We start from the raw sequence: 23250 nt of genomic DNA, 5'->3' as shown, positions 1-23250 counted from the left end.
TTTGGAATTTATGTGTTCAATGTGTAGCCGGCTCGTGATTGGATGGTGGATGGACGCCGACCCTTCCATGCCCCTTGTAGAGATCACTTTGGTCTGTACTGTGTAGACTGTCTGAGCAAGAGAATGTTCGAGTTTGTAACTTTGTGGTGTCGGCCAGTACAATTCAGCAGTGACTACGGAGCACTGTGGAGTCCCAATAGTCAGTCGTCGTGCCTCTTGTCACAGTGTGTCTTGTAGATCCGCTCAATGCTCCATGCACCAAGCTCCACGCTCGCGCGCGCACCCTCACACCCTGAAGCGCGAAAGAAGTGCATCGCCCCCCTCCCGATCGCATTCTTCCTTACATGCATGTGTACGAATGTGTATGTGTGCCATGGGTAGACTGTAGCCCCCCGCCGTTAATCGTTGTTCGTTCCCCCTCTGCCCCCAAACCCAGCGGCGGGTGGCCAGTAAGGATGCTGCGTCGGCCCCTAGGGGTGTCTGTTCCAAGCGCTGTGTTTCAATGTGAGGGTGAGATTTCCTCAAGCACGACTCACCAATGAGATTGTCTCGCCAGCCCAAAATCGGCTCTCTTGTGCCAGCGGGCAATAGTGGCTCATCCACCTACACGCTCTGTTCTCGCTCTTGTCGCTCACTTCCTGGCCTGGGCTGGTGGGGAAGAAAGGGAAGCGCACAACGGTTGCGACTGGGGTGTGAGGGTGGTGGTGGTTGTCCCATTCCTTATTATAAGAGCTGAGGCACGGTAGGACGAGTTTCCTTTGCGAGGCGTTTTTCCTTCTGTTCGGCATTTTTCATCCATCGACTCTCTTTTTGTGTTCTTCGTCGCTGTCCTTTTAGGGATTCTTGCTGTTTCGGAGGATCATCTGGACCCGAATACATTGGTACCACCACCGTCTGGTCGACACTCAAACCTATCCGCTGGAGCTGAGGGATACCATCACCACCAACTTCCTTCCGCCCATTTCTGCTGGTCGGGCTTTTAGCTCTTGAAGAGAAATCACAATACCGATGCGCTTTGCGCAAATCTGAATTTAATTATGTCGCCATTCTCCTACCTAAGCGTTGCGAGTTTACTACTTCTATCATCTACTAGTACGTGCATCCATCCCCGCGCACCACTATGTCCACTAACGACATAACCCCAACAGCATTCTCCTCCTTCGCCCACGCACAACAAGACAACAACAAGACTTCCGCACCCACGGCACCGCAAGCAGCGACATTCTTCCTCACCGACACTGACACACAGTTCTCTCTCAACCTCGCCAATGACTCCAACCAGGACATCTCCATCTACTTCACGTCGCCGGCGTATTCGTGGGTCGGCGTCGGGTTCGGAGAGAGCATGAAGAATAGTCTAATGTTTATTATGTATCCGTCGAAGAGCGGGAACAGTACGTCTCCAACTGAGCACTCCTTGGACTTCTAATCAGGAGAACCGGGAGATGGCCAGAGATATATCCCGAAAGAGAAGTGTTCATGCTAACGACCGCAGACGTAACACTGAGCCCTCGAATCTCAAGCAGCAACGCCGAACCCGTCGTCAAAGATGACGTCCAGCTAGAACTACTCCCAGGAACAGGCGTCTCAGACGAGATGATGACCGTGAAGGCGATATGCCGCAACTGCCGCGTGTGGTCTCACGGCTGGATCGACGAAAAGAGCACAGCACACCCCATGATCTACGCCTTCGGGCCTGGAAACCGCCTGCAGTCGAACTCGCTCAACGCGCCGCTGAAGCGACACATTCGGTACGGACGATTCACGATGGACATGGTGGCCGCGACGGGAGCGAGCGGCGTGCCAGAACCCAGTGCTGCACTGAACGGCGTCAGTCTTGAGGAGGGCATGACGAAAGATCACGACCGGGCGAATCGAGCGCATGCGATCATGGGGTGTCTCGCGATATTTATCCTCTGGCCGCTCAACATCTTCGCAGCGGGCTTCATCAAGAGGATAGGAGTTCACGTCGGACTGTCAGTCTTCATCGTCATCTTCCTCGTCGCCAGCTACGCCCTCGGCATCGCGACGTCCTCAGAGTACAACCGCGTAAGTCCTCTTCCCTTACATCAACCACGTATAAAAGCTAATATCATCAACAACAGTCCAAATCCCACACCTCCCCCCACCAAATCCTCGCCTACATCTCCCTCCTCCCCATCCTCCTCCTCACGCTCCTCCCCTTACCCCCTCTCCGCAACCTAACCCCCCACATCCCCTCCCTCCACGCGCCCCTCGTCCCCATAACCTTCACCATCCTCGTCCTAACCGGCGGCCTGGGCCTCCACCTCTCCTCGCAAACAACCCCCATAATCCTCGCCTACGTCGCCATCACGCTCGTAATCTTCGTCCTGACCGCCACCCTCTCCGCCTGCATCCGCCGCCGCGGCGGCTCCGCCTACACCCGCACCCTCGCGCGCTCCTCCCCCTCCACGCGCACCAGCAACAGCAACAGCAGCCGTGGTAGCGGGAAATCCCGCTGGTACTCCAAGTCGCGCTCCCCCTCGGCCGGATCCTCCTACGACGACGACGACGAGCAGAACCTCGTCCTGAAACAGTACTACTACGCCAACGGCGGCCGCATGGGCGGCAGCTCCGCGAGCGTCTTCACGCCCAATAGCGCTCCCTCCTCTTCACATAGCGCGCAGACTGCGGCGGCGCCAGCGTACACGGCCGCGAACTATAATAACCTGTACCCCGGGACGGCGGTGGGGATGCATGGGAGGTCTGGCAGTGCGGGGTCCGGGGTGTATGGCGGTGGGTCGATGCCGGGCCCGCAGTATCTGTTGAATATGCATCCGGGTGTTCCTGTGGGCGGGAGGTATGGGTGCTAGGTGCTAGTGCATCGTCATTCACGAATTTCGTTTTCTGTTTGGGTTCGATTCAGGAGTGGATGGGGAGGGGGAGTTTGCGGGTTGCGGGTTGGAGTTCAGGAAGGGCAAGCATGGAAGGTAGAGAAGTGTAAGAGAAGGAAGAAGAGGGAGTTTTTTTTTTTGCATCTTTGACGCGCGGCGAAATGATACCACAAACCATACCGAGATTTTTCATGTACTCGAATATTTTTTTTCTTTTTCTACAAGCATTTACAGAATATGATACGATACGAGACGCTATGATGACTTTTACGGCGGGATTTCCTTTGCTTTATTTGAAGTTGACCTTTTTTTTGGGAGGAAGTATGAGGAGTACAGGGACTGTTACGCTTCAATCGATGTGTATCTTCTCTCTTGAGTAGCTATAAACCGAACAGTTCACAAGACCATAAGCAAGAAGCGGCAGAAATACCATGTCCACAAGCAAAGCGCAGATATATCGATTCACAAGTCACAAGTCACGATGAACCAAGAATGCAACACTAGTCTTCGAAAAAATAATCTCAAGTCAAAATCATCTCTCTGTGAAAGATGGGAATCTTCATTCTCTGATATACATAAAAAGAAAGAAAAAGAGAAATCTAAAACAAGGAAATCTATATAACCGGTCGGACAAACCCCGAACCGTGGTTAGTAGTAGTGCCTTCAAATTGGCAACTAGAAAAAATTCCATCCATCCATCCATGTGTGGTGTGATTATCAGGTAATCCGATGGGAGCAGGCTATCATGAGCCGCGAAAGAAAGAAGAAAGCCGAAAAGAGGTTTTTGGGTATATCGTTACAAAAAAGCAAGAACTCATTTCTCGTTGGACGGAGGATCAAGTCTATAAGCAGCCGTGAAAGTGGGTATCGTACACCGGGAAATGGAAGGCAAGTAACCGCAAAACAGGCTGATGAACATCGTGAAGCAACCATGAAAGTCGATGAACCGCCCCAGAAAGAGGTAACGGACACTCAGGAAGTAGGCGTCGGGAACCGTGAAAAGTAAGCAGCAGACACTTATAGAGAAGGTGTCGAGCGGCCGTGAAAAATTATGTGTACGAGAAGTATCAGACAAGAATGGTATGCTCGATGCCGGCCATGTTCTCGATGACTTGGATGAAGTAGTCGGCGTACTGGGTGAGGTATTCGGTCCAGACATTGTCACCGATGCTGTAGCCGATGGGAATGATGCCGAAGAGACGATGAGGGCGACCGTAGGCGCCATAGCTGTTGTAGAGGCCGACGTCATGCTTCATAGACTCCACCTGAGCCCAGAGGTAAGCAACTAACATGGCAAGAATGGCAACGAGCCAGGGAGAGTTGTTGTGAGAGGCACGCTTGTTCATGGTGACCGAGGGAACGATCATATCAATCTCAGCTGGTGCGATGGGAGTGGTGTCGGTTTGGACAATGTCGTGGGTGAGGGTGATGTTTTCGGTCTGAGCGCCGGCATCTATGGCCTCTGGCGCGATTGGAGTACTCTCAATGGTTTGAACTCCGGAATGGGTGTAAGTGGGTGTGACAGGCTCCACTGGTGAGAAGTCCATGGTGTTGGTGATGTTGGAGTGAGTGAGTTGAGGTGTGACAGGAGAGATATCGATGGTCTGAACTCCTGATTCGGTGAGCTGAGGAGCGACGGGAGTGATAGGAGCGACATCTATGGTCTGTACTCCAGATGAAATGAGGGCCGGGATAATAGGCGAAATGGGAGCGACATCTATGGTCTGAACTCCAGAAGAAGTGAGCTGAGATACAACGGGAGTGACATCTATGGTCTGAACTCCAGAGGAAGTGAGCTGAGGAACAAGTGGAGCGATCTCGATGGTCTGAACTCCAGAGGAAGTGAGGGCCGGGATGATAGGCGAAATGGGAGCGACATCTATGGTCTGAACTCCGGAAGAAGTGAGCTGAGGTGTAATCGGAGCGACATCAATGGTCTGAACTCCAGAAGAAGTGAGAGTCGGGACAGCGGGAGCAATAGGAGCGACATCTACGGTCTGAACTCCAGAGTATGTGAGCTGAGGTGTGACAGGAGAGATCTCGATGGTCTGGACTCCTGATTCGGTGAGGAGGGATGCGATGGGAGCGACTTCTATGGTCTGAACTCCGGAAGAAGTGAGATGAGGTGCGACGGGAATGACTTCGACTGTCTGGACGTCTGATGAAGTGATGGTAGGAATGGCAGAAGCGACAGGAGCGACATCAATGGCCTGGACTCCAGAAGAGGTGAGGTTGGGAGTGATGGGAGAGACACCTATGGCCTGGACTCCGGAAGAGGTGAGTTGAGGCTGTTCGGGTTCGGTAGAGACGATGGTTTGGATGTCGGAGATAGCAACAAAGTCTTGGTCGGCTTCACTGTTGTTGTCGTCGGCGACGATACCCTCGAAATCTCCGTCATAGTCAGCCATGTCGAGCTCGTCTTGAAGTGACTCCGCTACTGGATCGATGATGGGATCGGCGGTGGGTCCGGCTTTCTCCTCGACTTTCTCTTCTTGTTGAGCCTTCAGTCTCGAGACCTCCGCGAGTGACTTCTGGAGAAAATCTTCAAGGTGGACGATGCGTTCGTCCTTGACCTTGGTCTCGTGGTTGCGGTCGTTGAGTTCTTTGTGGGCGACCCTTATGTCCTCTTCGAGCTCGCGCCGCTCGCGATGGAGCTCCTCGATGCGCTCCTTGTCTTCCATGGCCTCATGAATGGCCGCCTCTTTCTCGTCGATCTCGGCCTCAGCGCTCTCGAGCTTCAACTCCAGCTCCTTGATCACCAGGTCCTTCTCGTCCTCGCGCCTGTTGGCGGCCTGTCGCTCGGTGGTCTCGAGCTCGCGGTCCGCGTATGCGACTTGGAGGTGGTCGGTGATGTCCTTGTTGGTCGCGTTGGCAGTCGCGAGCTCATCTCTGTTCTCTTGGAGCTGCCTGCGCAGCGAGTCGATCTCCTTCACCTGTGTCTTGATCTGGCCGTCGCGCGCGACCACGTCTGCGTCGCGAGAGGAGCTCGTCGTCTTGAGCTCGGAGACCTCGCGCCGGGAGTCTTGTAGCTGCTTCAGCAGCTCGTCTCGCTCCTGCTGGAGCTGCACCATCCTGTCGTAGTCATCTGGGTCCATTTTGGCGGACCCAGGCGCAGATGCTGGTGCGGGTGCGTGTGCAGGTGCAGACGCAGACGTGGACGCGGCTTGCCTCCTCGTCTTTGGGACGGCAAACTTTCGGTGAGGATGTGCGGACGCGGCCGCAAGAGAGGCGAAGGAGGGAGTGGTGGTGGAGGGGAAGGGAGCGGGGGATGGAGATGGAGATGGAGAAGAGGAAGGGGAGTTGGCGGCAGCAGCGGTGGTGGGTGTGGTGGTGGTGGTGATGGTGGAGGAGGAGGAGGTGGTTGCTGCTGGTGGTGTTGTTGTTGCTGCTGCTGCTGCTGCTGCCGCCGCTTCGGCCTTCCTCTTCTCGGCAACCGCCGCCACCGCCTTTGGATGGCCCTTTCCATTTGCAGCTGCCACGTCCATGGGCAGACCAGCTGGGAATGCGGTCTGGAGGATCGCGACGAGGCGGCCACACTCCTGTGTGGCTTTCGCACACTCCTGTGTGGCCTTCGCGAGCTCCTTTCGCGCCTTCACCAGCTCGCCAGCCATGGACGCTGCGTGCTGCTTGTACTTGTCCAACTCTGAGGCGGTGGACGGCGCCGACGAAGCAGAAGGTCCCGCCATCTTGATGGCGGTTGGTGATTGGTTGGTTGGCCGATCGGCCGGTGCTGATTGGTTGGTTGGTTGCGGTGGTGGTGGCCTCCGCAATTCTGGTGTCGACAGCTTGAGAGGGAAAAAGAGAAGAAAGAAACCTCAAGAACTGAACGAGGAGGGAGGCTTATATACCAGCACAAAGGCTATTGTTGCCAGGCAACAATAACAGCACGAGGGCAGGCGCGGCGTCGCGTTGGGTGTTTACAGAATCACCTTGAAACCACGCGGCGGCGCAACAATAACAACAATAACAGCGGTCAGCTTCACTTGCAAGAGAGAATTCTCTCTCACTTGGTCGGGGGGCTGGGAGAATAGCGGCGATCGGGAACAATAGGAACGGCACGAAAAGACAGCGCTCAATTGGGACGAGTGACTATTGCTCGCTGCGAGGGTGAGTGTCAGTGAGTGATTTTGAGTGATAAATGGATTTCTGAAGCTATTCAGCTTGAGTTCGTAATTGTAATATAGTGTGATGATAGATCTATATAGTGGCTTCAACGATCGAGAGAGGATCATTCGGATTATATCCAACAACCCGAAGGTAGCCCTAGCATGTTATCACTGATGAGAAGGTTGAATTGGAAAGACCCTATCTAGTCTGCGAGGCCTGCAGTTATAGTCATACAATCAAAGAAGTTCTACAGCAAGCATATACCATATTCTAACTTGAATTCTGATGTATCAACTACCAAACAAAATAAGGGTTGCAGTCCTTTCCCCCTGACGCAGCACCAACAGTGCAGCAAAACTGGAGTGCCCACAAGACTTCACGACACGCAAGCACATAAACGCCAATCTCACTGTAAATCATCCCCATCAAAGGCTCAGAAACGGCTTCAAATCCTTCATCCACATCGCCGTACAACATCTCGAAGGCATCCAGCGCACCTCCAACAACACCAATTCCGCGATCCAGAAACTATCACAGAGCCTTACTCCGTTCCTACATGAAGATATGCATCGCCTCAACATCGTTCTTACTCATACCTTTGCAGACCACTATGGTTGGTACAATCGTGTTCCTAAAGGTATTACACCTCTAAGTAAAGGCGGCGACGAGGAACCTCAAGAGTTGGAGAATGAGGATGAGGAAACTCGAGATCGTTATGGTTCCAATGTTGAAAAAGAGATATCCCTATTCATCCATGATCACCTCGACACTATCATCAAAGGTTCTGTTAAGGTAGAGTTCTTCCTTGAGAAGCTCGGCGAGATTCTCCAAATTCAGCGCCAGCAGTTCAAGGATGGTAGTTATCACGGACTTTGGGTTCAACGTTGCAGTTTTCCAGAGGGTCTTGATGAAGAAGTATCCACGCGTACCATATGTTCTGTACGGAAGCTGGTCTACAGGCTCAAAGAGACAGTAGTTCCTTAACTGGTTCAAGGATGCAAGAGATGAAAACCAGGCGCCTAATCCAGAGGACGGAATGCAACCGTTCTTGAATGAAATGAGTCCAGTTGTGTTATTTAGCACGGCAAGGACACTAGGGGCGGGAATTAACCTCCAGCGAGCCAACTATTTGATTATGATGGAGCCGTTAATCGATAGTCATCTCTTGTCACAATGTGTTAAGAGGGTTCATCGGATTGGCTCTACTGAACCTGTACACATCCATACTCTCACTGTGGATGGGGTGATAGCAGAGCAGCATCTCCAGAGTCAAGTGAGGTTGGAAATCCAAGCTTGACCCGAGTCGCAATGACCAACTGGGAAAATAAGAAGGACTAAAGTTCTTAATACACAATGTTTGGTGTTCAAAGGACCAAATTTAGCATAACTACATATCTATATTGTTATGTGACAGTCAACGTACAAAACATTACAAACGAGACGGGCCGTCAGGCTCAAGCAACCTCCTCCGGGAACAAAGCGAACAGAAAAGGAAACTCCATCGACTGAACAGGAAAGCCCGAAAATCTCTCAAACTGGAGGAAGAGAAACAAAATGCGGCTGCATTGTCCGATGCCGCCCAGGATGTATTAGATTCTTTTCGGGTACCTATCGGAGATTCGAATAACACGACGGTGCTCACCAATTCCTGATATCCCATCCCTGAAGCACAGAGGTTGGCTTATCGTTGGCATCCTAGACTTTGCGATCGAGTCCTAGTCACGATGGGCCCCAACGACCAAATTCATACGATTGTGGCATTTACGCCTTGACAACATTCGGACGATAACCAGATGGGATAATCACACAAACCAAATGAGAGAACTAGAGGACGTCGCTATATACCGGTCTCAAATTGCAACCCTGATATCTCGCCATTTTTCCGCGGAAGCTGTCGAATTCGACAACAATGAAGTCCATGTGCTATGCATGGCCAATCCGCATATCAGGAGCTTCTGGAAGTCGTTCAGTGGCCCAACACTGAATTGATTTACTGGATGAGAAGCGATTGCCTCCTGGATCAAATTATATGCCAATTACTTATATTGAGCGCAGTATATGTAGATTTGGCTAGTATTGGAGTATAACAGCACAGGATCATAAGGATCACCTCAAAACACCAAGTGGCCCTCCCGAATTGATCTGTTCGTTTCCTCCCGGTGAGCTATCCACGTTGGGATGCAAATAGGATCCTACGACACGCAGCGACATCCATTCTGACTCCACCTCCGCAAACCGCATTGTCCATCACTTTTCTCACCTCGAAGGATGTTACCGGGTGGGCAAACCGTGTCAAGCAAACCATCTCGAGTGTCGCATCGCATCGCGTCACGTTACATCAAGTTACGTCACGCCTCGTCGAATACCAAATCGACCAGAGTAGCCCCCTTCCCCCCCGTCCCGAGTCCCGACTTCAACATCATATGGGAGGACGTCGGAAGAACGGGAGCGCCAAGGCAAGCGTGGCCCGAGCCTTCGCTTCCGAGCTACGAGTAGAGAGAGGCAGAGAAAAGTACATAAATAGGCAATAATGTATACATTGTACATCATATAGCTGTGAGTGCTATCGCGCGTACATGGTGCGTGCCGTATGATGGATCCGAGGAGGGGGGAGGTTCGAGAAGCTGAGCAGATGTTACGTTGGTACTATGCAAAAGGGCGGTAGCGAGGCTGGATAAGGTGCAATTTGGACGACGACAATGTAGACACGGGGCTATGATACCGTGACCAGGAGGTACATTAGGTACTATGTATACCTCGTCCGCGCTGGAGCAATGGAACGTACTGGGTCGGGGTGCCATTATTGGATTGATTTACTGAAACTATATTGAGATAAGTCGCTTGCGAGGGTTATACTCAGTCGTCATTGGACGTGGATATCAATAGGCAGATCGGTTGGACATTTCTCGGATCAGACCGTAAAGCAGGTGATGAGTGGGACGGACTGGGGTATTACGACGGAAGCGTGGGAGGAGATGACATGATGGCGTGGGGATCAGGGCAGTCAACAGCTGGTACCTGTTCTGTTGGAGATGGCAGAATAGTAAAATGTTGATGGCAAAATTTTCTTTCATATTGGGTTGAAAGATCTAGATTGGCGTGATTCACATTGGGCATCAAGCGCCTCATGGGGGAACGGAAGTGGGATGGGCCATGCGAACTTCGCAACAGCAGCGCAAAAGAATGCGCGCTGTAGCATCCATCCGTCGTACCATCGGTCGTCTCTGAGGCGGCTCACCATGATTCGCAGGTTGAAGACTAATCATTCTGATTCCGTTCCATTTGCGCTCGCGCAAGCTATGCATTAAAAACTTGGCCATCCAGTCATCAAAACATCCTCTTCGTGTGGCTGTCATACGCAACAAATGATGTATACATGCGAAGAAATACTGTGGAAAAATAGATCCGGAAAGCCCTAATGCAACCGTGAAGAGAAGGGGCGTTACTAGAAAAAGACGAAATAATCGCGACATGTGGACGAATTTTGAAGAAGGAAAAGAAAAGGCTCGTTGGGAAATTTTCCACGTAGATTCTCCGAACGTATCGAACGCAGGCTGGAAAGAACTAATCCGGCGGACATCCTAGGTCAGAAGGGACGCTGTCAATGGCTAGATCCAGTATGTGGTGTTGCTGTATCTCATGGTAGAGTCTGGTGGGATCCGGTGCCCCGTGGAAACTACCAGGAATGGGGATGGGTGACGGTGGCCGTAGAAGTGAGCTTTGCTCGATCTCTGAGCTCGCCGATATCTACCACCGCAATTGCAGGTTTGCGCTACAAGTGTCCTAGTGGTAGTAACAACAGCGGAAGGGCTGATCCGGGAACACATTAGAGGCAGATGTGAGGATGAATCGCTCCTGGACTGAAACAAAAGAAATGGAAACAAAAAGAAAAGACTCGTAAAGGTTCCGAACCGGCTTAGTATGGCGTACTCCTCTCCAGCTGGCAATAAAAGGAAATAACGATCTATCCGGTTTCTTTTCGAAACGATGATGACATGTGGACATGTTCAGGGAACTGGCCAATACACGCAACGCCAGGGCTCAAACTCCGGACGCAGGCTCATGAAAAAGGGGGTATCTCCGGACGCACAGGGTGACGGGGTGAATAGGACGGCAGTACCTGGTGGTCATGGGAACTCTACGATCGACATATTTGGGTTGAGGGGTTAAGATGCGAAAGGACAGATTACTGTCGTCGTTGGCCAGGTATTCCTCCCGCTGGTATCGGATATTCTGGATTGCGGCCCGAGTTAGATGATTCTACAGCCTGGCAAGGACACAGGTACTCACCTTTGCCATCCGATGCTAGGTACCATCCGGGTCGCACAGTGCGGCTAGAAGGGGCTTAGCGATATACCAAAAAGTCGTCGGCGAAGTAACCAAAATACCTGCTTGGAGGCGGTGGCGCCTGTTGGGTTTGTGGGCTGTAGCTGTATTGTGGTTGTGAGTATCCTGGGTGGGCCTGCTGGGTGCTATATCCGGGATGTTCTGATCGGCCAGGTTGTTGGGGATATCCTGTACTGTACTGTGGGATGGATTGTGTAGTCCTGGGCTCGCTGCTGTAACCAGGCTGGACCGGGCTGTATCCTTGAGGTTGGGAAGTGGTGTTGTAACTCTGCTGGGGATTTGAATGTGTGTAGTTGGGGGACTGATCGTATCCGCTGCGGGACTGAGTCTGTTGCTGCTGGCGTCCGCCATATGGATCGTCACCAGTGGGGCCGTAGTACTGGCGGGACTGGTGTATTGTCGAGTCCCGATAGGCAGCCAACTGATCTTGCTGTCCTGCAGAAAAGTCAGGGTGTCTCGACTTGCCTTCTCGCACAAGAGGACTACCTCTGCGACCGATCTGTTCTTGCTCTCTTTCCCACCTCTGGGTGTCAAGCTTCAGATCATTGATCATTTCCTGTTGCGATCGCGTTAGTCTTCGCTGCTGCCGAAGAGTCCTGGAAAGAAAAACATACCGAAGTAAGCGTACGATAGGCCGTGACCCAATAACCTGGCCTGCCCTGCGAAACGGTTAGAGACACGATGTCAAAGACGCCAGCGGGCGAGCGGAGATGCAAACCTCGTTCTCTCCTGGCTTGACGAGGGCATCGGGCCCTAGGTAGCGCTGGATATCGGCTTGGATGACGACTCTGGTGATGCCCTCGCCAGGGACCCACCAGTTATTCAGTCGTGGTCGCGCCATGATATGATAAAGGTGAGGAGTACTAGTAGTGAGGTGACGGGAAGAGGTAAAGAAAGGCAGCACTGATGTCAATGCCGGGAGAAGAGGCCAAGGAATACCTGAAGGAACAAGGCGAGAGGGACGGCAGGCTGAAGATAGATAACGGACGGCAGTGGACCAGGGATCAGGCAGTAGACCGTGGGCGTGCGGTCACAGTCAGGGTGTTAGGGGACAGGATCTAAAGCAGACTGCAGCGTTATCAGGTGGAAAAGAGAGAGGGAGAGTAGAGGAGAGGAGAGAGTGTGAGAGAGATCCAGATGGAAAGGCAGGCAGGACAGGGAAGTTGCGGGGTGGACCAATATACCGGCACTTGATGGGTGGCCTGTGACAGAGCTGGAGACAGATGGGCTTGCAATGGGCGGCGTGATGTGCAGATGCAACAGGCGGCGTCCAGATTGGGAATAAGAGGTGGCCGACGACTGGGACAAGGGTAGGCCGAAGATGATCCAGGGTAGTCCAAGAGGTTAAGGTTGGTTACCTGAGTTTCCGTACGGTCTGTGGCAGAGGAGAGTCTCTGGAGAGTACGGGAGTACGGAGTACTGGAGTAGATTGGAGAGTGGAAAAAAAAGACGAAAAGAGTGGGCAGAAGTCTTTCTTTTAAGGCTAGCCCCTTCAAGGGATTTGCGTGTGTGAGTGTGAGTGTGAAGAGTTTGAGTGTCTGTGAGTATGTAATTGTACCGGTGGTAGGAGGTACAAGAGTGATACTTTGACGGTGGCTTTGCCCGACAGGTATGTATGTATGTAGTATGTACACACAGCCTGGTAGTCTTGTCAATTCAAGAGTATAGAGTATGAGGTATGTAGATGATGGTGGTGGTGGTGTTTTGGAGTATGTGCTGTGGTATGCGTGCACGGAAAAAGATGCAGAAACCGTCCCAAGTGGAAACGGACGGTACGGGCGACGGGAGGAATACCTCGGAGGACGATGAGAGAGGGATAGATAGATAGAGAGGGAGGGAGGAAGAGTGTGTGTATGAATTTGAGAGTGACTGGGTGAGGGGCAGGGGGATGATGGAGGGAGGGAGGGGTGGACCAGGAGAATGCGGCTCTTTCGGGTTGGCGATAGAGAGATGACTGCAGTAGAGAGTAGATAATGGTGGAGCGGATGGCGAGAGAATTAGATGAGGTTGAAGCGAGAGAAGTGGGATGGTGTGTGAGGTAGAGTGAGTAGAGTAGAGTAGAGTAGGAGGTGAGGTGGTAGAAAGAGGGAAGAAGAAGGAGAAATTGAAGAGAACGGGAGAGTAGTTAGTCACAAGAATAGAGAGGGAGAGAAGAGAAGAGAGGCAAGAGGTAAGGAATGAATGGAGGGGTCGTTGTTGGAGGCAGTCACGTAGGTAGTGTAGTCACGTAGGTAGTGTAGTGTAGTGTAGTCAGGTATTAGTTAGTTAGGTAGGAACGTACTAGGGGACAGAAGGTGGTGGAACGGGCTGGGCTGCAGTGCAGGTTGCAGCTGGTGCAGGCGTGCAGGCGTGCAGCTGTGCAGGAAGCAGGAAGGTGGGGTGGGAAAGAACAGGGCAGGGGGGGAAGGTGCGGCCAAAACACTGGAGGGGATGATTGATCATTGGCTGAGGAGGATTGGGGACAAGACAGGCAACAACGGACGGGGCGCTGCACGTCACAATCGGTCGGGCATCAGCAGCAATAACTGCATGGACAAAACACAAACAGGGTCTGGTCTGCCTGGCCTGCTTCTGGTTCTGGTCTGGTCATGCTAACTATCGAGGAATTAAATCAAAAGAAGGAAATAGAAAAAGAAAAAAAGAACAAATGAACGACGTAATAGTGAACAGATGTAGATTCCAGACCCTGACTGACTGATGGTAGATGAAGATGCAGTTGCTGAATGCTGATGCTGATGTCGATGCTCAATGCTCAATGCTCAATAATGCCGATGGGTTGGTTTCACACCGAGAGGAGCCCTGAGTCCTGACCGTAACACCGTAACGTTGGGAAGGCTGAGGCGGATGATCCTTTTTTCGTCTTCTTCCTTTTCCCTTCCTCTGCTTCTTCCCTCGTGTCGACTTGACCAACGAAGGATGGACAAGTAGTAAAGTAGTGGAGAGGGGTGGATTAATCGAACGGAAGGAGTAGGAGAGATTCAGTAGTAGAGTGGAGTTAGAGTGGGGTGGAAGCGGCCGAGGAACGATTCGCCCTCCATTAGGTTTCCGTAGCCTTGATGGGCAAAGACGAGGCGAAAAAGAAGGAGAGGAATAGTTACGTGTAGGAAAACAGACACATTGGTAGGTAATTAGAATAATTGCAATAATTACATAGATAGTTACTCGTAGATAGATGTTGTGCAATAGCTATGGGGGGGAGAATGAAAATGCTAGTAGAAGCAGTTCACCCGACGCTGGCCGATTCTACCTAGGTGCATCTTAACACCCCAACATATAAACTCATAACTATGTAGTTGGAAAGCATAACATGTTTCTACTTAATTTCATATATTGTCCTTCCCTTTCTCCCTACATTTTTATGCATTGTCTTCTTCAATAATTAAATACCTACCTAAAGGACGGTGTAATATTACAGCACATGAAGCGGACAATAAATGGGCAGTGGATAGTGTGCAGTGGTGGCCAGCGAGAGCGGATGTGGTCTAGCATGAATGGGTACTGAGTCTCCTGATTGGCTGGAAGACTGTATGCGAGTATACGTGGATGCGTTTATGCGTGCGAAAAGAGTGGACAAGTGGGCAAACGGCATTCTGGGATTATTATTTCACCATCTTGCATCCACCATCTGGCATAACATTAGCATAGCATCATCTGGCATCATCCAGTCAGACTCCAACAGTTAGCTGAGTGCAGTGGGTATCAACAGAACTGAACAGAGCAGAGAGTATGGAGGAGTGGCGGCGTGAGATTTTGCCATGTTCACATCCACCAAGAAATCAACACACCCCACCTGTCCACTCTCAGTCCACACTCCGGCCCATTAATCAATTGTGCCCGTCCTTTTCGCGTCGCTGGGAAGAGTATTGAGGCGACCGTCATTCATCTATGTAGATACATACTGTAGGTACCTACTCGGCGTCGTTCCATTAATTATTACTCAACAATCGAGAGTTTGGGTATCACCGCGCCCAGCCCAGGCTCAGGGCTGGTTGGACACGAACGTGCGTGCGCCTGGGGAAGCAAAGCGTATCGCGGTCATGGTATCAGGTCTGGTCCGCACAGCACGGCCGTATGGTTTGCTTTTCTAGTGGACGGGATGCAATAATTAGTGGGGATATAAGAGAAAATACAATAGAGACCAGAGTCGAGAGGTGATGACGATGACGATAGGGTAGGAAGAGAAGGCTGCCCGGTCAGGTTGTCGTCAGGCTGTCAGGCTGGCACCAATGTCCAAGGAAGGCCACCTAGGTTAGGTCTGTGAGTACATGTAAAGATTTAAGCGTAGGTCAGGTAGTAAGAGTGTACTTTAGTCATTACTACATTACTGTATGAAGGTACTGTGTAGACTGTAGTACTCCGTAGATACTGCAAGAGTGTGCGTGCGCGTGTGCGTGTGTGCGGTGTTCCAGTGGCGTTGGGCATCAATGCAAAGGAAGAAAAAAAACCATCGCCAGTCAGTCTTATTCTTACACAGTTTAAGGTACAAGACGGGTAAGGTACGAGGATGGTCTACAACTACCCAGGTAACTAACTGCCTCAAGCCTCACACAACTACGTCGTACCGACACTAAAACAGTACGGATGCCCAGTGTCCAGCAGCCTCGACTTGCCCTGTCCATGTCCTTGTCTTCTGTTCATTATCATCATCGTTCTATGGCTGGCCCATGTCTACCCAACTCATACCCGCTAACCACTCCAGTACTCCGGACACTAGGCGAGACAACAAAGCCTATCAAGACTGAGAGCCAGTACCAGTACTGTTCCACTACGTCTCGTCGCCTCTCATCTTCTGGATACCGTGAACGAATATCTATTCCCTTCCCGTCCATGGTGGAGGAATTCACGACTCAGAAAACCACTCAGCGTCTCGGGAATAAATAATATTATTTTTAATAGATAATATCGAGCAAAAAAGCAAAATAATCGCAGACCGTCTTCTCGTCCAGGGTTCAAGCCACATACGCCACGGCCTCCTACATCATCTATCGGCCTTTGACGACGAATCCTCCAGAACCTCACGCGAATGATACTCCGTCATCTTTCCCGACCGATGCTCATACAATATAATAATAAGCAGACCACCATACCCATCATCCTTGTCAACCCATCCCTCGGGTCATACCTGATATGAGCGTTTGAGGTATCACCAGGAACTCACCCACCTCTCTCCTGTGTAAACAGTTGTATCTAACAACCAGTAACTACGGTTGGTCATGTGTCACAATTGTGAACCCCCCTTCCAAGATGTCACCATCCCCAGCATTCCCATCCCCACTTGTGACTTGCCATCGCACAACCGCAAAACATATCGATGCGTTCTCTCTCAATTGGCAACTTGCCCATGTATGTACACAGTATGTACACAGTAGATGTACCTTTGATACATTGATGCCTCGGCCATGTTGAACTTCTCCTCTCCCTGTTCCTCACACCGATTCCCGGGTTCGCAAGCGCCCGTCATGCACGTCCGCGGAGCATTTTGGCGATGCCGGGAACGCCCTTCCATCACTACACGCAGTCACGCACCCTCATCCTCCTCACTCTCACACTTGGGCACAACTGCATGCTGCCCGTCAAAGATCGATCCCCAGGAGAACGCCCTTTCGGACATGCCAGGTCGCTATAAGAGAAGGAATAGTAGCACTCCACTATTGGGCTGAGAAAATCCCGCCGCTTCGCATGAGCAAGCTCCATCCTCGAAGCTTCTGCAACCACTATTTGTCTTCGAATATCTGTCCATTCGATGGATACACTACGGATGCCATCCTTACCTCCTCACCCATCACATCGCATCGCATCCTCTGCATCATCGCCCATCACCATCGCCCATCGATCATGGCACCTCTTCCGCCGCACATCGTGGCTGTCGCCAATTAGTCGGGCTCCGCAATGACACTGCGTGCTCTATATTTCCCCCCCGCTCAGTCGTAGCGTATCACGGGAAACCTCAGCTGGCCATAGACGGCCCTTTGTCAGGCACCACTGAGATACGACACGTGCGATTGTGATACAAGGACGCAACTAGCCGTCTCGATGCTGCACCAAGCTGTACGAAGCTGTATTTCACACTGCATGTCGTGCAACCAGTCCAGGAAACAATTGACACAGACGGGGCGACGCACAACGTTCGTTGTAACCGACCACGTCCAAACAGAGTCCAGGACCGATATATCTCGCCTGCACCACCTCCCGTTACCTTCGTCTGGCTACACATGCAGTCCATATTAGTCTGACCTATGTCCCTTTTCGCTTCCCATCAAAAGTTTGTCCCTCTGAAAGCACTGTTGCTTCTGCTGATGCTGCAGCATGCATGCTGGCGGTGTCCTCATCCTCCGTCCCGGAGAGCATCAACCACGCAACCCATCTTTCGCTACGAGCGGTGGAAAACCCCGTCCACTCTGAGGCTCCAGACCTCGTACGCACACTAGAAATAATTTCATGGCGTCTTGTTTAATCGAAGCATTGGTAAGATGAGAGGTTGAAGTGATCGAGTAGCAGATGAGCCTCACCGCCTCTGGACGGGCAGTAAGGTATCATTTTGGGCCTTCATCCCATCGCTTGGCCGAAGGATGCCCGACTGCGCTTTTCCCAACCCTGCAGTCAACAAATAACGTCGGGAAAAAAGAGAGGGCTTCTCGAACACGACGCTCGCTTCGGGATCCATGGGACGCTTCCCGCAGATGCTCGTCGTCGTCGTCGTCGTCTTGAACGAGGCTAATCCCGATCTGGCGGCCTACTTCTTTTCCAATAATGGTCCAGCAGCCATGCAGTAAAACAACATGGAAGTATGGGGGAAATTGAACATGCTATTTCGAACTTTATTGAAACCTAACCTAACTTTCGTACAACCACAAAAGCCATTTGTCTCCAAGGAATCGTCGATAGCTCCAGAGGGCGCGGGGAAATGCCTGCACTGTAACGATATGTTGTGTTTTACAACAGGGACATCGGCGCGACCAATATGTCGATCATCAGGCCACACATACATACCCTCACAACTCCAAGAGTGAAACCCGCAAGCTCTTTTTTAGGTGGACATTCCACTAGAAACAGAGAGAAAGACTCTTGACTCTTGAATCTCTTGACATGACGTTCATTTCCACGGGGGCAAACGGTATCTCGTTTAGGCCACCTCTCCCCATACTAACATGCCTCTCAGGCCTCACTCAATCCGCCGTTCGGCATCCTCCTCTACGCCGAAGCTCTGCCGCAGTGCATCCGCCATCACTGAATCGCGACGCCTGATCCTCACCTCACACGCATCGGATGCAGTCTTCCCCATACATTGGGTCACCCCCAAACACCAAACACCGTGACCGACCGACATGCCGTCCCAGACGTTGCTGTAAAACCCAACCAAACATGACGCACGTTAACGGACCGAACCGCACCCTAATCGGTCCTTTCCTGGTCCCGTCCTGTGCCCTGGCAACGACAATCATCATCTTCTTTCGCAACCGGAAATGTGTCCTAGAACACACGGTTCGATATCCGCATTGAGTTAACCTTTCATTTCTCTCTCTCTTTCTCTCCCAGCATTGACAGAAATTCCCCTGCCCCCGGGATTCCCGTGTGTTGCTTTCCCGCGTTGGGCTGCTCCACCTTCTTGCTTACGCAGTGCGTCGTCGATCAGTGAAATGTAGGTCTTGAGGCGTCCCTTCAATTTCGTCCAGATGCTTCATGCTTATTGAGGTTGGGATGATGGATGGAGCGGAGGTACGGCGTGGGTTTTCATGATTGCGACGACGTTGTCGGGTGTATGGGCGATTGATGATTTGCGAATTACAGAAGGCAACGATCCTGTGTTCTGCTTCTTACAACTACTTTGTAGTTACGGTTAATTGAATAGAAAATAATATAAAATGAAAGTTGTGTACTTTTTCTACGTCGATTCACTCTTATAAGATTCGGATTGTTTTGTAACATATGTTCAAGTACTACTTTCGTGTAGCATTTGTAGATATGCTGTTGAGTGTTTCATGAAATTGCTAGACGTCTGTTGTTGATATTTGGATCGATGACGACATTATTCTTCTCTGCTGAGAACGTTGAACATTGAAAAAAAAAACCATGACAAGATGAAATATGAACAAAATCCAATTCCCCATACATGTAATCGCGTTTCAACTATAAACATTTGTAATGTATCTTGAGGTTCGTGGACTCATAGGGACGGGTACCAAAGTAGATTTCTGAGCCCCCGGTTTTGGTGAGGTGAATGGAAGGGCATGACGCGCAGGCACGGGACCGCGGGTTCTCGCGTTCTCTCGACCTCCCCTCCTACCCCAAACCCTTGTCAAACATTCATCTCAAAACATCGATACATTTTGACTTCATATTTTGTTCCCACAAACTACCCATGACATCCACGACACCCACCATGACATGACCGTCCCACGATGTCCTGCCCCCAACCACAACCACCACCCTTCGACGCCTCCCCCCTCTCCCTAACCTCCCCGCGGCGCCTCCCCAAATCCCGCTACACCTACAAACACCTCTCCCAACTCCGCACCTTCAGCGTCACGACCCCCCTCCGCACAATCGCCCACGTCGACCTCGACGCCTTCTACGCGCAATGCGAAACCGTGCGCCTCGGCCTCCCGCCCACCACCCCCCTCGCCGTCCAACAATGGCAAGGCCTCATCGCAATCAACTACGCCGCGCGCGCGTTCGGCCTCTCCCGGCACATCACCGCCACCGAGGCGCTCAAACTGTGTCCGGAGCTACACCTCCAACACGTCGCGACGTGGCGGGAGGGCGACGCGCAGTGGGAGTACCACGACGACGCGGCGCGCAACATCGCGACGCACAAGGTCAGCTTGGATCCGTACCGTCGGGCGTCGAGGGGGATTCTGAAGTGCATCCGCGATGCGCTGCCTGAGGGGGCGCAGAGGGTCGAGAAGGCGAGTATTGATGAGGTGTTTTTGGATTTGAGTGCGCAGGTGCATGGGGTGCTGATGGAGAGGTTTCCGGAGCTGCGGGGCCCGCCGCCGTATGATGATTTGAGTGAGTACCTGCCGAAGGTGCCGACGACGGTGCTGGATTGGGGGGAGGATGCGCTGGTTGGGACGGGGAGGGAGGACGGGGAGGATGGGGATCCGGATTGGGATGATGTTTGCTTGATGGTTGCGTCGGAGATTGTGAGGAACGTGAGGAGGAGGGTCAGGGAGGAGTTGGGGTATACGTGCTCGGGGGGTGTGGCGAGGAATAAGATGTTGGCGAAGTTGGGGTCGGGGTACAAGAAGCCGAATCAGCAGACGGTCATTCGGAATAGGGCGGTGGAGCATTTCTTGGGGGAAATGAAGTTCACGAAGATCAGGATGCTGGGCGGGAAGTTGGGAGACGAGGTCGTGGCTATGTTTGGGACAGACTCGGTCACGGAGTTGTTAAAGCAGCCTCTCGAGCAATTGAAGAGGTTGGGGGACGATACTGGGACGTGGCTATATTCTACTATCAGGGGCGAGGATAACAGCGAAGTGAACCCGAGGACACAAATCAAGAGCATGCTTTCAGCCAAATCCTTCCGACCGGCCATCAATTCGTTTGAACAAGGCGTGCGGTGGCTGCGCATCTTCGTTGCCGATATATACTCGCGATGTGTGGAAGAAGGCGTGTTGGAGAACAGACGGAGGCCAAAGACGCTCAATCTGCACCACCGGCAAGGGGCGCAGACGAGGAGTAGGCAGGGTCCCATTCCACAAGGCAAACCTTTCACAGAGGAATTGCTGTTCGATATTGCAAAGAATCTTTTGGCACAGGTAGTCGTGGACGGGCGGGCCTGGCCATGCGCAAACTTGTCACTGAGCGCTGGCGGTTTCGAGGATGGAGTCACAAACACGAAAGGGATAGGAAGCTTCCTCGTCAGAGGCGCAGAAGCGAAAGCAATGTTCTCAGCGGCACGTCCCGCGTCAGACTCGGGCCCTGTACCCCCTCCAGCAAAGAGGAGGAAGAAAGGTAACATCGCAAATTTTTTTGGTCCACGAGATGAGAAGAAACGGGATTTCGACGCCGCTCGGGCTGTGCTGAAGGCTCACCGCGAGTCGACAAGAGAGAGTAGTGATTCTGAGGACGATCATATGCCAGAGGAAAGCGATGATCTTGAATCATTTCAAACCGGCGATGTTGATTCCCCTTTCGAACGTCCATCGACCCCAGATCGTCAAGATAGTACGGATTCATTGCATAGAGCTGGCACTCCTCCTTCGGCCCAGATCCCAACTCGTTCAAGACAGCATGGTGAAGAAGAGGTTGAAACAGAGCACATGCCGTCAGAGAATCACGTGCTCCGCCAACCGACCATAGAAAAGTTCTTCTGTTCCCGATGCAATGCTCACTTGCCGACGGCCGAACTGGCAGAACATGAGGACTTCCATTTCGCCATGGATCTTTCCAAAGAGATGCGCCAGGAGCAACGGAACCAATCGAACCTACTGATCGCTGGTCGCAAGTCAGGCTCAGATAAGAAGCCAACAAGGGGTAGGGGGCGGCCGCCAGGAGGTGGCAGTAGTAGTAGTAAAGGCGGTGGTGGTAATAGTAGCGACAAAGGTCAGGCGAAGTTGGCGTTTGGTAGACAAACCTAAAACATGCCCTCAATGTATGTTTCATGGCGTGTGATAGACAAAGGACGATTAGTCTCGCTAGTCGTCGAATACAATCCTGTTTGGCATTTGCTCGTTCTTTGTCTCCCTCCGCGTGGTCTCTTTATACCACTTCTGCGGGTCTCTCCATGCCCGTGGACACTGCCCTTCCTTCAAGTAATGCCTCTCCTCACAGCGCCAGCACTTATGTGGCCTGCGTTTGCCTTTCTTGACAATCGCAGTAGAAACCCGACCCTTCTTCCCCGAAGACCACCCACACGGCTTGATGTCATCCTCAAACCACCACGTCCTACCCGCTTCCACTTCGTCCCTTTTCACCTCCTCTCTCTCCCTCTCCCAAATTTTCTTCACAACCTGCACATCCATCCTCAAAAGCGGCGCAACACAACTCAGCACTCCACACCACTCCTTAACACACCACTCAAACTCACCCCATACCACCGTCTCAACAAGCACCTTCTGCCTCAACTCCGTCGGCAACCCAAGTAAACTCGCCTTCCGCACCTCCCCCATTAGCCCAACCTTGTACTCCGGCTCCCGCAGCCACGGCATGATCGGCGTACTCTTCTCCCGCGCCGCGCGGTCGCGCCGCCGCACACTCTTCTTCAGGCGGCGGACATCCCTCGGTTTGGTGTCGATACGCCCGAACTGTGCCTTTACGGCTTTTTTGGCTTCGGCGCGGTTTTTGCGGTGGCGAGCATTGGCGCGGCTTTTGGCGCTCATGGTTGGTGATGCTGAAGTGAACTTGACTTTGTGTTGATGTGGGTTGGGGGCGTTGGTCGTGAGTCCGGCGGCGTAGGGGGGATTGGCTTGTCCGTTTCTTGTCGTGAGTGAAGTGTCTTTCTTTCTTCAATCAGTGATAGCTCTCCAGGTAAACAGTTAGATTAGGTAGACAGATGATGTTGGTTATGAGGCTTCAGCGGCGCAACTCCGTTGTTGAGGCGAGTGAAGGCGCAACTTTCGCACCGTGTTACTTGGCATCTTGGGAGGATCCAAATTGCTGTTTCGTTGTGACATACCTTTTCTTTGATTTCGATACCGACATGTTCTTCTTTCTTCTCAAAGTCGATGGTTTGTGGTGATGAGGGTGCGTTTGTTCTAGAAAGAAAGAAGAGCCACGCATCTTTGATGGATGGTTCCTGCGATGACCCGATTAGGAAATCGAAAGCACGGGCCAGGCGATTGGTTTTGGAACGCCATGCCTAAATTGGAGTAGTGGAGATTTTCGTCGTGACAGATCAAACATTGCGCACAACTATGGACGACTGGAATAATGGGCAACATGGAGGATTTCATGGAGCGAAGAGCGCGTCAAAGGGAAAGGACAGGCATGGAGAGAA

The 23250-nt window shown here is 51.9% G+C and overlaps 6 protein-coding genes across 6 annotated transcripts; 2 read left to right on the top strand and 4 right to left on the bottom strand.

Moving 5' to 3' along the window:
- The first annotated feature begins 685 nt into the window (after window positions 1-685).
- On the top strand, window positions 686-3039 carry BU24DRAFT_423498 (iron reductase domain protein). The gene is made up of 4 exons (XM_033528268.1): window positions 686-1092; window positions 1149-1394; window positions 1496-2049; window positions 2106-3039. The coding sequence occupies exons 1-4, from the start codon at window positions 1038-1040 to the stop codon at window positions 2832-2834; spliced, it is 1584 nt and encodes a 527-aa protein (XP_033382929.1). The 5' UTR covers window positions 686-1037; the 3' UTR covers window positions 2835-3039.
- An 883-nt stretch (window positions 3040-3922) lies between these two features.
- BU24DRAFT_410324 (uncharacterized protein) lies at window positions 3923-6541 on the bottom strand (the record flags this gene model as incomplete). The annotated part of the gene is made up of 1 exon (XM_033525984.1): window positions 3923-6541. One exon carries the CDS (start codon window positions 6539-6541, stop codon window positions 3923-3925), a length of 2619 nt encoding a protein of 872 aa, XP_033382928.1.
- A 3500-nt stretch (window positions 6542-10041) lies between these two features.
- On the bottom strand, window positions 10042-10590 carry BU24DRAFT_216790 (uncharacterized protein). The gene has a single exon (XM_033522009.1). The coding sequence runs from the start codon at window positions 10433-10435 to the stop codon at window positions 10088-10090; it is 348 nt and encodes a 115-aa protein (XP_033382927.1). The 5' UTR covers window positions 10436-10590; the 3' UTR covers window positions 10042-10087.
- Window positions 10591-11307: 717 nt separating this feature from the next.
- On the bottom strand, window positions 11308-12150 carry BU24DRAFT_463366 (uncharacterized protein; the record flags this gene model as incomplete). Its single annotated transcript, XM_033532114.1, has 3 exons — window positions 11308-11865; window positions 11924-11968; window positions 12028-12150. The coding sequence occupies 3 exons, from the start codon at window positions 12148-12150 to the stop codon at window positions 11308-11310; spliced, it is 726 nt and encodes a 241-aa protein (XP_033382926.1).
- Window positions 12151-20408: 8258 nt separating this feature from the next.
- On the top strand, window positions 20409-21907 carry BU24DRAFT_423493 (uncharacterized protein). The gene has a single exon (XM_033528267.1). It carries the CDS (start codon window positions 20525-20527, stop codon window positions 21890-21892), a length of 1368 nt encoding a protein of 455 aa, XP_033382925.1. The 5' UTR covers window positions 20409-20524; the 3' UTR covers window positions 21893-21907.
- A 42-nt stretch (window positions 21908-21949) lies between these two features.
- Window positions 21950-22633, bottom strand: BU24DRAFT_463364 (uncharacterized protein; the record flags this gene model as incomplete). Its single annotated transcript, XM_033532113.1, has 1 exon — window positions 21950-22633. One exon carries the CDS (start codon window positions 22631-22633, stop codon window positions 21950-21952), a length of 684 nt encoding a protein of 227 aa, XP_033382924.1.
- Between the last annotated feature and the right edge of the window lie 617 nt (window positions 22634-23250).

Source organism: Aaosphaeria arxii, assembly GCF_010015735.1.
Source record: "Aaosphaeria arxii CBS 175.79 unplaced genomic scaffold BU24scaffold_5, whole genome shotgun sequence".
Lineage (NCBI taxonomy): Eukaryota > Fungi > Ascomycota > Dothideomycetes > Pleosporales > Aaosphaeria > Aaosphaeria arxii.
This window is presented reverse-complemented; position numbering and strand designations above follow the sequence as displayed.

Excerpts from the sequence above, each read along its gene's own strand:
- BU24DRAFT_423498 (XM_033528268.1), top strand. The coding sequence starts at position 1,038 with ATGTCGCCATTCTCCTACCTAAGCGTTGCGAGTTTACTACTTCTATCA. Across the intron at positions 1,093-1,148 it reads ACTACTTCTATCATCTACTA|CATTCTCCTCCTTCGCCCAC; the intron begins GTACGTGCATCC and ends TAACCCCAACAG. Across the intron at positions 1,395-1,495 it reads TCCGTCGAAGAGCGGGAACA|ACGTAACACTGAGCCCTCGA; the intron begins GTACGTCTCCAA and ends TAACGACCGCAG.
- BU24DRAFT_216790 (XM_033522009.1), bottom strand. The coding sequence starts at position 10,435 with ATGTCGCGATTATTTCGTCTTTTTCTAGTAACGCCCCTTCTCTTCACG.
- BU24DRAFT_423493 (XM_033528267.1), top strand. The coding sequence starts at position 20,525 with ATGTTGGCGAAGTTGGGGTCGGGGTACAAGAAGCCGAATCAGCAGACG.